This window comes from Heterodontus francisci, chromosome 29, assembly GCF_036365525.1.
Source record: "Heterodontus francisci isolate sHetFra1 chromosome 29, sHetFra1.hap1, whole genome shotgun sequence".
Lineage (NCBI taxonomy): Eukaryota > Metazoa > Chordata > Chondrichthyes > Heterodontiformes > Heterodontidae > Heterodontus > Heterodontus francisci.
This window is the reverse complement of record NC_090399.1, coordinates 58164173-58181868: the sequence shown is the minus strand read 5'-3', so window position 1 is coordinate 58181868 and position 17696 is coordinate 58164173. Positions and strand designations below refer to the sequence as shown.

At 49.2% G+C, this 17696-nt stretch overlaps 1 protein-coding gene across 11 annotated transcripts in view; it reads right to left on the bottom strand.

The window, feature by feature from the left end:
- LOC137346340 (class I histocompatibility antigen, F10 alpha chain-like) overlaps positions 1-17359 on the bottom strand; it is a 46260-nt gene extending 28901 nt beyond the window's left edge. For 3 of the 11 annotated variants that reach the window (XR_010968709.1, XR_010968708.1, XM_068009848.1), the window contains exons 1-2: positions 16951-17343; positions 2790-3050 (exon numbers count right to left, since the gene is read on the bottom strand). Coding sequence is in view for 6 of the 11 variants with exons in the window: in XM_068009848.1 (XP_067865949.1) it covers positions 2790-3050; positions 16951-17206 (517 nt within the window). In the remaining 5 variants the exon portion in view is untranslated. Of the gene's footprint in view, positions 1-2789; positions 3051-16950 lie in introns of all 11 variants that reach the window. The other 8 variants (XR_010968711.1, XR_010968710.1, XR_010968712.1 and 5 more) reach the window with 8 other exon arrangements.
- Between the last annotated feature and the right edge of the window lie 337 nt (positions 17360-17696).

Below are 17696 nucleotides of genomic sequence, written 5' to 3'. Positions count from 1 at the left end.
GGAGTAGAGAGACACAGGGGGCTGAAATTTATAGTCCCGTCACCATAATCGGCGGTGGGCGAAAGCAGGGCGGGCTGCACATTGCACAGCCCCCGCGATATTAAGTGCGGCGGCTCTTTTAAATAGCCGATTCGGACCGCCCACCACGATGACATGGAGAGGGCGGCTGTCCGTCCCCGGCAACAGCGTCAGCTACCTTTGTGCAGGCGCTGAGGCCATTTTTAAAGGGCTTCCAACCCTAGATTTCAATTTAAATATTTAAAGAGCGATTGATTTTTAAAAATTAAATAAATTGATCTTGCCCCTCTCCCACCAACCCCCCCCAATAACCATCGATTAAATTACCAGCCCTCTCCCCCTACAAAACAGTTACCTTGCGCACCTGACCTTCCCCCCACAATGTGCATCAACTTTACACTTCACCCCTTCCCCCCCATCCCCTGCACCAATGAGATAACTGTGACCCAACTCCCTCCTCTCCACACAGAGAAACACACCTGCTCCGCCCTCTCCACCAGTGTTCCGCCTTTAATCCCTGGACGGGGATCCGAAGGTGTGGGATTGCCGGCCACTGACACAAATATCACACCAGGACAGACGGCGGGAGTGTAAAGGGAATTTCTTTGTTTATTTAAATTAATTTATGTATTTAAATTGGGCTCCCGACGCCAAGCGGTGGGAGTGCCGCCATGAGGCCTCGTCACCGCCGGCAATATCGGGCCGGGCCTTCCCGGCATCATGGTCTGTGGTGAGCCTGTCCCTCAGGCATTTTCCGGACTCCCCACATCACGACCCCTGATGTCAGGGGGTCTGTAAAATTCTCCCCAGGGGAACAGAAAGACATGAGGAGTGAAGAGAGAGAGAGAGAGAGAAAAACAGGGTGTGGGAAGAAGAGAAAAACTAGGGAGGGTGGGGGAACAGTTAGAAATGGGACGGGAAATAGATATGGAGGGGAATAGTGAGACACAGGAGCGGAATAGATCGAGAGACACAGGAGGGGAATAGATAGAGAGACACAGGAGGGGAATAGATAGAGAGACACAGGAGGGGAAAAGAGAGACACAGGAGGGGAAAAGAGAGACATGGGGAGGGTTCAGAGAGAGACGGTGGGGGGGGGGGGGGGGGGTGGCGTGCGTGGTGGGATAGTGACACGGGAGTTGAGAAAAACCAGGGGAGTTGGGGGAATAGAAACATACATAGAAACATAGAAAATTGGAGCAGGAGTAGGACATTCGGCCCTTCGAGCCTTCTCCACCATTCATTATGATCATAGCTGATCGCAGTGGTTAGCACCGCAGCCTCACAGCTCCAGCGACCTGGGTTCAATTCTGGGTACTGCCTGTGTGAAGTTTGCAAGTTCTCCCTGTGTCTGCGTGGGTTTTCTCCGGGTGCTCCGGTTTCCTCCCACAGCCAATAGACTTGCAGGTTGATAGGTAAATTGGCCATTATAAATTGCCCCTAGTATAGGTAGGTGGTAGGGAAATATAGAGACAGGTGGGGGATGTAGTAGAAATATGTATAGGATTAGTATAAATGGGTGGTTAATGGTCGGCACAGACTTGGTGGGCCGAAGGGCCTGTTTCAGTGCTGTATATCTAAATCTAAATCTAAATCCAACTCAGTAACCTGGTCCCGCTTTCGCCCCATACCCTTTGATCCCTTTAGACCCAAGAGCTATATCTAACTCCTTCTTGAAAACATACTATGTTTTGGCCTCAACTGCTTTCTGTGGTAGTGAATTCCACAGGCTCACCATTCTCTGGGTGAAGAAAGTTCTCCACATCTCAGTCCTGAAAGGTTCAAGTCCTATTAGAATTTTATAGGTTTCTATGAGATTCTCCCTCACTCTTCTGAACTCCAGCGAATATAATCCTTAGCGAATTAATCTTTCCTCATACCTCAGTCCTGCCATCCCAGGAATCAGTCTGTTAAACCTTCGCTGCACTCCCTCTATAGCAAGAACATCCTTCCTCAGATAAGGAGACCAAAACTGCTCACAATATTTCAGGTGTGGCCTCACCAAGGCCCTGTATAATTGCAACAAGACATCCCTGCTTCTGTACTCGAATCCTCTCACTATGAAGGCATGGAGTGTCAAATAGATATGTGGGGGGAATAGAGAGATATGGGAGGGAGGAATAGAGAGACATGGGGGTAGAATAAAGACAGATGGAGGAATAGAGAGACATGGGAGGGGATATAGAGAGTTACTGGGGTGAAAATAGAGCAGCAAAGGGGTGAAATACAGAGACACGGGGGGCATAGAGAGAGAGAGAGACGGATGGGTGTATAGAGAAACATTGTGGGGGAGGCAGTTGAGAGACTGGGGTCTAATAGAAAGACACCATAGTGGAACAGAGAGACTTGGAGGGAATAGAGAGACATGATGGGGTTTGGGGGGGCGGGGGGGGGGGGTGGTGGAGGGGTTGGGGGTTGGGAATAGAGAGACACTGGGGTGGAGTAGAGAGGCACAGAGTGGTGTAGAGAGAGATGTGGGGGAGGAGGCAATTGAGAGATGGGGGTCCAATAGGGAGACACCTTGGTGGAAAAGAGAGACTTGGAGGGGAATAGAGAGAGATGGGGGAATAGAGAGACACGGAGAGAGGAATAGAGAGACAGGGTGGTGGAATAGACAAATATGGGAGGGGGAAATAGACACAACGGTGGGGAATAGAGAGACACAGTGAGGCTTGAATTTAGGAATATGAGACGGTAAATAGACATGAGGAAAATGTAGAGAGAAACAGTGGTGCGGGAATAGAGAGCATTGTGGGAGGGCAAGGTCTCACCACCCGTCTGGTTGGTCCGGTTTAAGGCGGTCTGAATATTGGTCTGTCCAATGTGCTCTGAGCTCCGCAGGATCTGTGTCTGCTGTTCCCAGTACTCAGGGCCCTGACTCTCCGCCATCCACTGCTGCCGAGAGATTACTTCCTGAAGATTGCTGTCGTAGTAATCAATCGTAGCATCGTCCACATAACCGACGGCCACAAACTCTGGCAGACCAGAAATCGGGGTCATTGCCGTGTAGAAATACCGGAGAGAGTGAGATCCTGAAACACAGAAAGACATCAGGCATGAACCCCAAAACACCAACCCAACAGAGAGAAAGAGAGAGAGACATCAGGGCATGAACACTAAAACATCAACACCACAGAGAGAGAGAGAGAGAGAGAGACATCAGGGCATCAACCCCAAATCACCAACCCCACAGAGCGAGTGAGACATCAGAGCATGAACCCCAAAACACAAACCCAACAGAGAGAGAGAGAGAGAGAGAGAGACATCAGGGCATCAACCCCAAAACACCAACCCCACAGAGCGAGAGAGAGAGAGAGAGACATCAGGGCATCAACCCCAAATCACCAACCCCACAGAGCGAGTGAGACATCAGAGCATGAACCCCAAAACACCAACCCCACAGAGAGAGAGAGAGAGACATCAGGGCATGAACCCCAAAACACCAACCCCACAGAGCGAGAGAGAGAGAGAGAGACATCAGGGCATCAACCCCAAATCACCAACCCCACAGAGCGAGTGAGACATCAGAGCATGAACCCCAAAACAACAACCCCACAGAGAGAGAGAGATCAGGGCATGAACCCCAAAACATCAACCCCACAGAGAGAGAAAGACATCAGGGCATGAACCCCAAAACATCAACCCCACAGAGAGAGAGAGAGAGAGAGACATCAGGGCATGAACCCCAAAACATCAACCCCACACAGAGAGAGAGAGACATCAGGGCATGAACCCCAAGACACCAACCCCACAGAGAGAGAGAGAGACATCAGGGCATGAACCCCAAAACAACAACCCCACAGAGAGAGAGAGAGAGATCAGGGCATGAACCCCAAAACAACAACCCCACAGAGAGAGAGAGATATGGGCATGAACCCCAAAACATCAACCCCACAGAGAGAGAAAGACATCAGGGCATGAACCCCAAAACACCAACCCCAGAGAGAGAGAGAGATCAGGGCATGAACCCCAAAACATCAACCCCACAGAGAGAGAAAGACATCAGGGCATGAACCCCAAAACATTAACCCCACAGAGAGAGAAAGACATCAGGGCATGAACCCCAAAACAACAACCCCACAGAGAGAGAGAGAGAGATCAGGGCATGAACCCCAAAACATTAACCCCACAGAGAGAGAAAGACATCAGGGCATGAACCCCAAATCACCAAACCCACAGAGAGAGAGAGACATCAGGGCATGAACCCCAAAACACCAACCCCACAAAGAGAGAGAGAGAAAGACATCAGGGCATGAACCCCAAAATACCAACCCCACAGAGAAAGAGAGACATCAGGGCATGAACCCCAAAACATCAACCCCACAGAGAGAGAGACATCAGGGCGTGAACCCCAAATCACCAACCCCACAGAGAAAGAGAGACATCAGGGCATGAACCCCAAAACATCAACCCCACAGAGAGAGAGACATCAGGGCATGAACCCCAAAACACCAACCGCACAGAGAGAGAAAGAGACATCAGGGCATGAACCCCAAAATACCAACCCCACAGAGAAAGAGAGACATCAGGGCATGAACCCCAAAACACCAACCCCACAGAGAGAGAGACATCAGGGCATGAACCCCAAAACACCAACCCCACAGAGAGAGAGACATCAGGGCATGAACCCCAAAACATCAACCCCGCAGAGAGAGAGAGAGAGAGACATCAGGGCATGAACCCCAAAACACCAACCCCAGAGAGAGAGACATCAGGGCATGAACCCCAAAACATCAACCCCACAGAGAGAGAGAGAGACATCAGGGCATGAACCCCAAAACACCAACCCCGCAGAGAGAGAGAGAGAGACATCAGGGCATGAACCCCAAAGCACCAACCCCAGAGAGAGAGAGAGAGACATCAGGGCATGAACCCCAAAACAACAACCCCACAGAGAGAGAGAGAGAGACATCAGGGCATGAACCCTAAAACACCAACCCCAGAGAGAGAAAGAGAGACATCAGGGCATGAACCCCAAAACAACAACCCCACAGAGAGAGAGAGAGACATCAGGGCATGAACCCTAAAACACCAACCCCAGAGAGAGAGATAGACATCAGGGCATGAACCCCAAAACATCAACCCCACAGAGAGAGAGAGAGAGACATCAGGGCATGAACCCCAAAACATCAACCCCACAGAGAGAGAGAGAGACATCAGGGCATGAACCCCAAATCAACAACCCCACAGAGAGAGAAAGAAATCAGGGCATGAACCCCAAAACATCAACCCCACAGAGAGAGAGAGACATCAGGGCATGAACCCTAAAACATCAACCCCACAGAGAGAGAAAGAAATCAGGGCATGAACCCCAAATCAACAACCCCACAGAGAGAGAGACATCAGGGCATGAACCCCAAAACATCAACCCCACAGAGAGAGAGAGACATCAGGGCACGAACCCCAAAACATCAACCCCACAGAGAGAGAGAGACATCAGGGCATGAACCCCAAAACACCAACCCCACAAAGAGAGAGAGAGAAAGACATCAGGGCATGAACCCCAAAATACCAACCCCACAGAGAAAGAGAGACATCAGGGCATGAACCCCAAATCACCAACCCCACAGAGAAAGAGAGACATCAGGGCATGAACCCCAAAACATCAACCCCACAGAGAAAGAAAGAAATCAGGGCATGAACCCCAAATCAACAACCCCACAGAGAGAGAGACATCAGGGCTGGAACCCCAAAACATCAACCTCACAGAGAGAGAGAGAGACATCAGGGCATGAACCCCAAATCAACAACCCCACAGAGAGAGAGACATCAGGGCATGAACCCCAAAACATCAACCCCACAGAGAGAGAAAGACATCAGGGCATGAACCCCAAATCAACAACCCCACAGAGAGAGAGACATCAGGGCATGAACCCCAAAACATCAACCCCACAGAGAGAGAGAGAGAGAGACATCAGGGCATGAACCCCAAAACATCAACCCCACAGAGAGAGAGAGAGACATCAGGGCATGAACCCCAAAACACCAACCCCAGAGAGAGAGAGAGAGACATCAGGGCATGAACCCCAAAACACCAACCCCACAGAGAGAGAGAGAGAGAGAGAGACATCAGGGCATGAACCCCAAAACACCAACCCCACAGAGAGAGAGAGAGAGAGACATCAGGGCATGAACCCCAAAACAACAACCCCACAGAGAGAGAGAGATCAGGGCATGAACCCCAAAACATCAACCCCACAGAGAGAGAAAGACATCAGGGCATGAACCCCAAAACATCAACCCCACACAGAGAGAGAGATCAGGGCATGAAACCCAAAACATCAACCCCACAGAGAGAGAGAGAGAGAGAGAGAGAGACATCAGGGCATGAACCCCAAAACACCAACCCCACAGAGAGAGAGAGAGACATCAGGGCATGAACCCCAAAACACCAACCCCACAGAGAGAGAGAGAGACATCAGGGCATGAACCCCAAAACAACAACCCCACAGAGAGAGAGAGAGAGAGAGAGAGAGATCAGGGCATGAACCCCAAAACAACAACCCCACAGAGAGAGAGAGAGAGAGAGATCAGGGCATGAACCCCAAAACATCAACCCCACAGAGAGAGAAAGACATCAGGGCATGAACCCCAAAACACCAACCCCAGAGAGAGAGAGAGAGACATCAGGGCATGAACCCCAAAACAACAACCCCACAGAGAGAGAGAGAGAGAGAGATCAGGGCATGAACCCCAAAACACCAACCCCACAGAGAGAGAGAGAGAGAGACATCAGGGCATGAACCCCAAAACAACAACCCCACAGAGAGAGAGAGATCAGGGCATGAACCCCAAAACATCAACCCCACAGAGAGAGAAAGACATCAGGGCATGAACCCCAAAACATCAACCCCACACAGAGAGAGAGATCAGGGCATGAAACCCAAAACATCAACCCCACAGAGAGAGAGAGAGAGAGAGAGAGAGACATCAGGGCATGAACCCCAAAACACCAACCTCACAGAGAGAGAGAGAGACATCAGGGCATGAACCCCAAAACACCAACCCCACAGAGAGAGAGAGAGACATCAGGGCATGAACCCCAAAACAACAACCCCACAGAGAGAGAGAGAGAGAGAGAGAGAGATCAGGGCATGAACCCCAAAACAACAACCCCACAGAGAGAGAGAGAGAGAGAGATCAGGGCATGAACCCCAAAACATCAACCCCACAGAGAGAGAAAGACATCAGGGCATGAACCCCAAAACACCAACCCCAGAGAGAGAGAGAGAGACATCAGGGCATGAACCCCAAAACAACAACCCCACAGAGAGAGAGAGAGAGAGAGATCAGGGCATGAACCCCAAAACATCAACCCCACAGAGAGAGAAAGACATCAGGGCATGAACCCCAAAACATTAACCCCACAGAGAGAGAAAGACATCAGGGCATGAACCCCAAATCACCAAACCCACAGAGAGAGAGAGACATCAGGGCATGAACCCCGAAACACCAACCCCACAAAGAGAGAGAGAGAAAGACATCAGGGCATGAACCCCAAAATACCAACCCCACAGAGAAAGAGAGACATCAGGGCATGAACCCCAAAACATCAACCCCACAGAGAGAGAGACATCAGGGCGTGAACCCCAAATCACCAACCCCACAGAGAAAGAGAGACATCAGGGCATGAACCCCAAAACATCAACCCCACAGAGAGAGAGACATCAGGGCATGAACCCCAAAACACCAACCCCACAGAGAGAGAAAGAGACATCAGGGCATGAACCCCAAAATACCAACCCCACAGAGAAAGAGAGACATCAGGGCATGAACCCCAAAACATCAACCCCACAGAGAGAGAGACATCAGGGCATGAACCCCAAAACACCAACCCCACAGAGAGAGAGAGAGACATCAGGGCATGAACCCCAAAACACCAACCCCAGAGAGAGAGAGAGAGACATCAGGGCATGAACCCCAAAACATCAACCCCACAGAGAGAGAGAGAGACATCAGGGCATGAACCCCAAAACACCAACCCCGCAGAGAGAGAGAGAGAGACATCAGGGCATGAACCCCAAAACACCAACCCCAGAGAGAGAGAGAGAGACATCAGGGCATGAACCCCAAAACAACAACCCCACAGAGAGAGAGAGAGACATCAGGGCATGAACCCTAAAACACCAACCCCAGAGAGAGAAAGAGAGACATCAGGGCATGAACCCCAAAACAACAACCCCACAGAGAGAGAGAGAGACATCAGGGCATGAACCCTAAAACACCAACCCCAGAGAGAGAGATAGACATCAGGGCATGAACCCCAAAACATCAACCCCACAGAGAGAGAGAGAGAGAGATCAGGGCATGAACCCTAAAACACCAACCCCAGAGAGAGAGATTGACATCAGGGCATGAACCCCAAAACATCAACCCCACAGAGAGAGAGAGAGAGACATCAGGGCATGAACCCCAAAACATCAACCCCACAGAGAGAGAGAGAGACATCAGGGCATGAACCCTAAAACACCAACCCCAGAGAGAGAGATAGACATCAGGGCATGAACCCCAAAACATCAACCCCACAGAGAGAGAGAGAGACATCAGGGCATGAACCCTAAAACACCAACCCCAGAGAGAGAGAGAGACATCAGGGCATGAACCCCAAAACAACAACCCCACAGAGAGAGAGAGAGAGAGATCAGGGCATGAACCCCAAAACATCAACCCCACAGAGAGAGAAAGACATCAGGGCATGAACCCCAAAACACCAACCCCACAGAGAGAGAGATAGACATCAGGGCATGAACCCCAAAACATCAACCCCACAGAGAGAGAGAGACATCAGGGCATGAACCCCAAAACACCAACCCCACAGAGAGAGAGATAGACATCAGGGCATGAACCCCAAAACATCAACCCCACAGAGAGAGAGACATCAGGGCATGAACCCCAAAACACCAACCCCACAGAGAGAGAGAGAGACATCAGGGCATGAACCCCAAAACACCAACCCCAGAGAGAGAGAGAGAGACATCAGGGCATGAACCCCAAAACATCAACCCCACAGAGAGAGAGAGAGACATCAGGGCATGAACCCCAAAACACCAACCCCGCAGAGAGAGAGAGAGAGACATCAGGGCATGAACCCCAAAACACCAACCCCAGAGAGAGAGAGAGAGACATCAGGGCATGAACCCCAAAACATCAACCCCACAGAGAGAGAGAGAGACATCAGGGCATGAACCCTAAAACACCAACCCCAGAGAGAGAAAGAGAGACATCAGGGCATGAACCCCAAAACAACAACCCCACAGAGAGAGAGAGAGACATCAGGGCATGAACCCTAAAACACCAACCCCAGAGAGAGAGATAGACATCAGGGCATGAACCCCAAAACATCAACCCCACAGAGAGAGAGAGAGATCAGGGCATGAACCCTAAAACACCAACCCCAGAGAGAGAGATAGACATCAGGGCATGAACCCCAAAACATCAACCCCACAGAGAGAGAGAGAGAGACATCAGGGCATGAACCCCAAAACATCAACCCCACAGAGAGAGAGAGAGACATCAGGGCATGAACCCTAAAACACCAACCCCAGAGAGAGAGATAGACATCAGGGCATGAACCCCAAAACATCAACCCCACAGAGAGAGAGAGAGACATCAGGGCATGAACCCTAAAACACCAACCCCAGAGAGAGAGAGAGACATCAGGGCATGAACCCCAAAACAACAACCCCACAGAGAGAGAGAGAGAGAGATCAGGGCATGAACCCCAAAACATCAACCCCACAGAGAGAGAAAGACATCAGGGCATGAACCCCAAAACACCAACCCCACAGAGAGAGAGATAGACATCAGGGCATGAACCCCAAAACATCAACCCCACAGAGAGAGAGAGACATCAGGGCATGAACCCCAAAACACCAACCCCACAGAGAGAGAGATAGACATCAGGGCATGAACCCCAAAACATCAACCCCACAGAGAGAGAGAGAGACATCAGGGCAGGAACCCCAAAATAACAACCCCAGAGAGAGAGAGAGAGATCAGGGCATGAACCCCAAAACACCAACCCCACAGAGAGAGAGAGAGACATCAGGGCATGAACCCCAAAACATCAACCCCACAGAAAGAGAGAGAGACATCAGGGCATGAACCCCAAATCACCAACCCCACAGAGAGAGAGAGAGATCAGGGCATGAACCCCAAAACACCAACCCCACAGAGAGAGACATCAGGGCATGAACCCCAAAACATCAACCCCACAGAGAGAGAGAGAGAGACATCAGGGCATGATCCCCAAAACACCAACCCCACAGAGAGAGAGAGAGACATCAGGGCATGAACCCCAAAACATCAACCCCACAGAGAGAGAGAGAGACACATCAGGGCATGAACCCCAAAACATCAACCCCACAGAGAGAGAGACATCAGGGCATGAACCCCAAAACATCAACCCCAGAGAGAGAGAGAGAGAGAGACATCAGGGCATGAACCCCAAAACATCAACCCCACAGAGAGAGAGAGAGACATCAGGGCACGAACCCCAAAACATCAACCCCACAGAGAGAGAGAGAGAGACATCAGGGCATGAACCCCAAAACATCAACCCCACAGAGAGAGAGAGAGACATCAGGGCATGAACCCTAAAACACCAACCCCAGAGAGAGAGATAGACATCAGGGCATGAACCCCAAAACATCAACCCCACAGAGAGAGAGAGAGAGACATCAGGGCATGAACCCCAAAACATCAACCCCACAGAGAGAGAGAGAGACATCAGGGCATGAACCCCAAAACATCAACCCCACAGAGAGAGAGAGAGAGACATCAGGGCATGAACCCTAAAACACCAACCCCACAGAGAGAGAGAGAGACATCAGGGCATGAACCCCAAAACAACAACCCCACAGAGAGAGAGAGAGATCAGGGCATGAACCCCAAAACATCAACCCCACAGAGAGAGAGAGAGAGACATCAGGGCATGAACCCCAAAACAACAACCCCACAGAGAGAGAGAGAGAGAGATCAGGGCATGAACCCCAAAACATCAACCCCACAGAGAGAGAGACATCAGGGCATGAACCCCAAAACACCAACCCCACAGAGAGAGAGAGAGACATCAGGGCATGAACCCCAAAACATAAACCCCGCAGAGAGAGAGAGAGACATCAGGGCATGAACCCCAAAACACCAACCCCAGAGAGAGAGAGACATCAGGGCATGAACCCCAAAACATCAACCCCACAGAGTGAGAGAGAGACATCAGGGCATGAACCCCAAAACACCAACCCCAGAGAGAGAGAGAGAGACATCAGGGCATGAACCCCAAAACAACAACCCCACAGAGAGAGAGAGACATCAGGGCATGAACCCTAAAACACCAACCCCAGAGAGAGAGATAGACATCAGGGCATGAACCCCAAAACATCAACCCCACAGAGAGAGAGAGAGAGAGACATCAGGGCATGAACCCCAAAACACCAACCCCAGAGAGAGAGAGAGAGACATCAGGGCATGAACCCCAAAACAACAACCCCACAGAGAGAGAGAGACATCAGGGCATGAACCCTAAAACACCAACCCCAGAGAGAGAGATAGACATCAGGGCATGAACCCCAAAACATCAACCCCACAGAGAGAGAGAGAGAGAGATCAGGGCATGAACCCTAAAACACCAACCCCAGAGAGAGAGATAGACATCAGGGCATGAACCCCAAAACATCAACCCCACAGAGAGAGAGAGAGAGAGATCAGGGCATGAACCCTAAAACACCAACCCCAGAGAGAGAGATAGACATCAGGGCATGAACCCCAAAACATCAACCCCACAGAGAGAGAGAGAGACATCAGGGCATGAACCCTAAAACACCAACCCCAGAGAGAGAGATAGACATCAGGGCATGAACCCCAAAACATCAACCCCACAGAGAGAGAGAGAGAGACATCAGGGCATGAACCCCAAAACATCAACCCCACAGAGAGAGAGAGAGACATCAGGGCATGAACCCTAAAACACCAACCCCAGAGAGAGAGAGAGACATCAGGGCATGAACCCCAAAACAACAACCCCACAGAGAGAGAGAGATAGAGATCAGGGCATGAACCCCAAAACATCAACCCCACAGAGAGAGAAAGACATCAGGGCATGAACCCCAAAACACCAACCCCACAGAGAGAGATAGACATCAGGGCATGAACCCCAAAACATCAACCCCACAGAGAGAGAGAGAGACATCAGGGCATGAACCCCAAAACAACAACCCCACAGAGAGAGAGAGAGAGATCAGGGCATGAACCCCAAAACATCAACCCCACAGAGAGAGAGAGAGACATCAGGGCATGAACCCCAAATCACCAACCCCACAGAGAGAGAGAGAGAGAGATCAGGGCATGAACCCCAAAACACCAACCCCACAGAGAGAGAGAGAGAGAGATCAGGGCATGAACCCCAAAACACCAACCCCACAGAGAGAGACATCAGGGCATGAACCCCAAAACATCAACCCCACAGAGAGAGAGAGAGAGACATCAGGGCATGAACCCCATAACACCAACCCCACAGAGAGAGAGAGAGACATCAGGGCATGAACCCCAAAACATCAACCCCACAGAGAGAGAGAGAGACACATCAGGGCATGAACCCCAAAACATCAACCCCACAGAGACAGAGAGACATCAGGGCATGAACCCCAAAACATCAACCCCAGAGAGAGAGAGAGAGAGAGACATCAGGGCATGAACCCCAAAACATCAACCCCACAGAGAGAGAGAGAGACATCAGGGCACGAACCCCAAAACATCAACCCCACAGAGAGAGAGAGAGAGACATCAGGACATGAACCCCAAAACATCAACCCCAGAGAGAGAGAGACATCAGGGCATGAACCCCAAAACATCAACCCCACAGAGAGAGAGAGAGACATCAGGGCATGAACCTCAAAACACCAACCCCAGAGAGAGAGAGAGAGAGAGAGAGACATCAGGGCATGAACCCCAAAACATCAAGGCCACAGAGAGCGACAGAGGGACATCAGGAGATGAACCCCAAATCCTCAACTGCGCGCACACACAGACACCCCATCTCCCACAGATATCAGAGCATAAAGCCTAAAACAGCAATGCCATACATATATAGAGAGTGACATCAGGGCAAGAAGCCCAAACACAAAACCCACAGTGACAGTATATGAACCCAAAGATGCATCCAAGCAACACAAAATAGAGCCCATATGAATAAACACCAACACAACACAGAGCCCCTGTAAATAAACCCCAACACAACACCGAGCCCCTGGAAATAAACACCAACACAACACAGAGCCCCTGTAAATAAACCCCAACACAACACAGAGCCCCTGGAAATAAACACCGACACAACACAACATAGAGGCCCTGTAAATAAACCCCAACACAACACAGAGCCCCTGGAAATAAACACCCACACAACACAACATAGAGCCCCTGTAAATAAACACCAACACAACACAGAGCCCCTGGAAATAAACACCAACACAACACAGAGCCCCTATAAATAAACACCAACACAACACAGAGCCCCTGTAAATAAACACCAACACAACACAGAGCCCCTGTAAATAAACCCCAATAAAACACAGAGCCCCTATAAATAAACCCCAACATAACACAGAGCCCCTGGAAATTAACATCAATACAACACAGAGCCCCTGTAAATAAACACCAACACAACACAGAGCCCCTGTAAATAAATCCCAATAAAACACAGAGCCCCTATAAATAAACACCAACACAAAACAGAGCCCCTGGAAATAAACCCCAACACAACACAGAGCCCCTATAAATAAACCCCAGCACTACACAGAGCCCCTGTAATTATACCCCAACACAACACAGAGCCCCTATAAATAAACCCCAACATAACACATAGCCCCTGGAAATTAACACCAATGCAACACAGAGCCCCTGTAAATAAACACCAACACAACACAGAGCCCCTGGAAATAAACCCCAATAAAACACAGAGCCCCTATAAATAAACACCAACACAAAACAGAGCCCCTGGAAATAAACCCCAACACAACACAGAGCCCTTATAAATAAACCCCAGCACAACACAGAGCCCCTATAAATAAACCCCAACATAACACAGAGCCCCTGGAAATTAACACCAATACAACACAGAGCCCCTGGAAATAAACCCCAACACAACACAGAGCCCCTGTAAATAAACACAACACAACACAGAGCCCCTGTAAATAAACACCAACACAACACAGAGCCCCTGTAAATAAACCCCAGCACAACACAGAGCCCCTATAAATAAACACCAACACAACACAGAGCCCCTGTAAATAAACCCCAGCACAACACAGAGCCCCTGTAAATAAACCCCAATAAAACACAGAGCCCCTGGAAATTAACACCAATACAACACAGAGCCCCTGTAAATTATCACAACACAACACAGAGCCCCTGTAAATAAACACAACACAACACAGAGCCCCTGTAAATAAACACCAACACAACACAGAGCCCCTGTAAATAAACCCCAGCACAACACAGAGCCCCTGTAAATGAACACCAATAAAACACAGAGCCCCTATAAATAAACCCCAACACAACACAGAGCCCCTATAAATAAACCCCAGCACAACACAGAGCCCCTGGAAATAAACACAACACAACACAGAGCCCCTGTAAATAAACACCAACACAAAACAGAGCCACTGGAAATAAACACCAACACAAAACAGAGCCCCTGGAAATAAACCCCAACACAACACAGAGCCCCTATAAATAAACACAACACAACACAGAGCCCCTGTAAATAAACACAACACAACACAGAGCCCCTGTAAATAAACACAACACAACACACAGCCCCTGTAAATAAACACAACACAACACGGAGCCCCTGTAAATAAACACCAACACAACACAGAGCCCCTGTAAATAAACCCCAGCACAACACAGAGCCCCTGTAAATAAACCCCAACACAACACAGAGCCTCTGTAAATAAACACCAACACAACACAGAGCCCCTGTAAATAAACCCCAGCACAACACAGAGCCCCTGTAAATAAGCCCCAACACAACACAGAGCCTCTGTAAATAAATCCCAACACAACACAGAGCCCCTGTAAATAAACACCAACATAACAAAGAGCCCCAGGAAATAAACACCAACACAACACAGAGCCCCTGGAAATAAACCCCAACACAACACAGAGCCCCTATAAATAAACCCCAGCACAACACAGAGCCCCTATAAATAAACCCCAACATAACACAGAGCCCCTGGAAATAAACACCAACACAACACAGAGCCCCTGGAAATGAACACCAACACAACACAGAGCCCCTATAAATAAACACCAACACAACACAGAGCCCCTGGAAATGAACACCAACACAACACAGAGCCCCTATAAATAAACCCCAACACAACACAGAGCCCCTGTAAATAAACACCAACACAACACATGGTCCCTGTAACTAAACCTCAACACAACAGAGCATCCTGTAAATAAAACCCAATATAACTCAGAGCCTCTGTAAATAAACCAGTACACATCACAGAGGGCCTGTAAATAAACCCCAACACAACACAACACAACACAATACAGAGCCCCTGTTATCCATAGGGGTGGATTTATGCTCCAGCTGAACAGAGCTTTGGCTAGAGCACATCTGGAGAGCTGTGTTTAGTTCTGAACACTGCACCTCTGGAATGATCTATTGGGCTTGGAGTGGGTACAGGGCAGATTGTTTGGGTTCAGGACAAATTGCTTAGATTTGGCTCATATTCTCTCGAGTTTAGAAGATTAAAGGGTGAATTATTGAAGTGATTAAAATGTTACAAGAATTTGATAGAATAGATACAGCAAAACTACTTCCTGATTGGGGGAATGACGAATATGGGGATATAGTCTTCACATTGGAGCTATGCCGTTCAGGGGTGATGTCAAGAAAGACTTCTTCACACAAAGGCCAGTGGAAATTTGGAAATCGCTCGATCAAAAGGCTCTGGATGCTGGGGATCAATTGGAGTTTTCAAAATGAGAGATATTTGTTCACTAAGGGTATCAAGGGATAATGGAGCAAAGCTGGGAAACAACAAGAACTTGTATTTATATAGTGCCTGTGACATTACACAATATCCCAAAGTGCTTCACAGGGGCATTACAAAACAAAATATGACAGAGGGCCACATAAGGAGATATTAGAACAGCGGATCAAAAGCTTGGTTAAAGAGGTAGGTTTTCAGGTGTGTCTTAAAGGAGGAAAGTGAGTGAGAGAGGTGGAGAGGTGTAGGGAGGGAATTCCAGAGCCTGAGGCCTTGTCAATCAAAGGTAAGGGCACCAATGGTGGAACGTTTAAAATCAGGGATGTTCCAGAGGCCAGAATTAGAGCAGTACAGATATCTCAGAGGGTTGTGGAACCGGAGGGTGTTACAGAGGTTGGAAGGGACGAGGCCATGGAGGGATTTGAAAATATGGATGAGAATTTTCAAATTGATATTTGTTTAACTGGGTGCGAGTGTAGGTCAGTGAGCACAGGGGTGATGGGTGAATGGGATTTGGTGCAAGTTAGGAAATGGGCAGCAAGGTTTTGGATGACCGCAAGGTTACAGAGGGTAGAATGTGAGAGGCAAGTCAGGAGTGTGTTAGAATAGTGACGTCTGAAAGTAACAAAGACATGGATGAGGTTTCAGCAGCAGAAGAGCTGAGAGAGGGTGATATTACAGAGGTGGAAATGGTAAATGAAGTTGAGGTACAAATCAATTATGATCAAATACAAATGCTGTTGCTATCGTTCTCTCTCTCTATCTCCATTCTGCAGTCCCATGTCCCTCACTCCCCCTAAAGTCTCTCTCCATTCTCCAGTCCCAGTGCCCAGTCTAGCACTGAAACCCTCTCAGAGCCCATTACTCACTGACCAAGGGTTAATGCCCCAGTACCCAGCCTGGCACTGAGACCCTCTCAGTCCCCATTACTCACCTGCAGAGACTCCTCCACACAGGAGGACCAGTTCTATCACTCCAATCATTGTTGCTTCCCTCAACAGTCTGGGATGAACAGTTTGTGGGGAATCCTTTTCCCAAATACTGTCTCGGGCTCTGTGAGCTGTGTCCAGTTCAGACTGTGTGATTCCTCTGCCCCGTGTTCTGGGTCTGTGAGCTGTGTCCAGTTCAGACTGTGTGATTCCTCTGCCCCGTGTTCTGGGTCTGTGAGCTGTGCCCAGTGCTGATTGCATTAAATCAGAAGATGTTGTTGGTTATTCAGACTGCTGCATACTGATTGGTTCGTTGGCATATTTGTGTCCAATCAGAATAAAACTACAGTAGTCTCTGGGCGAAAAAGATTTAGAAACCAGGAGCTGTGAATTGAAAAAGGGAAAGGTTTGCAGAGTGAGTCTACCTCCAAGGAAGACCAGTGACACTCCAATGTCAATAAGCAGGATGGCAAATCAGTGTGGAGGGGATATTGGAAACTGTAAGATAAACAATGGGTTAAGGGAGAAGGTAGCTGTAAAAGTAACCTAAAGGATACACAGGCAACATTAAAGGCTGCACCACAGACCAAGTCAACCCCAGATACAGGAAACCACAAATAGTGTCAACAGGAACTCGTGTTTGCTCAGGTTTAAAGTAGACATGTAGAAGTGTGGTGGAACGGCGAATGGTCCAGGAGGGGCTGGAAGATGCAACCGATTGAGATGTTCCTGCTGACAAGGGCAATACTGA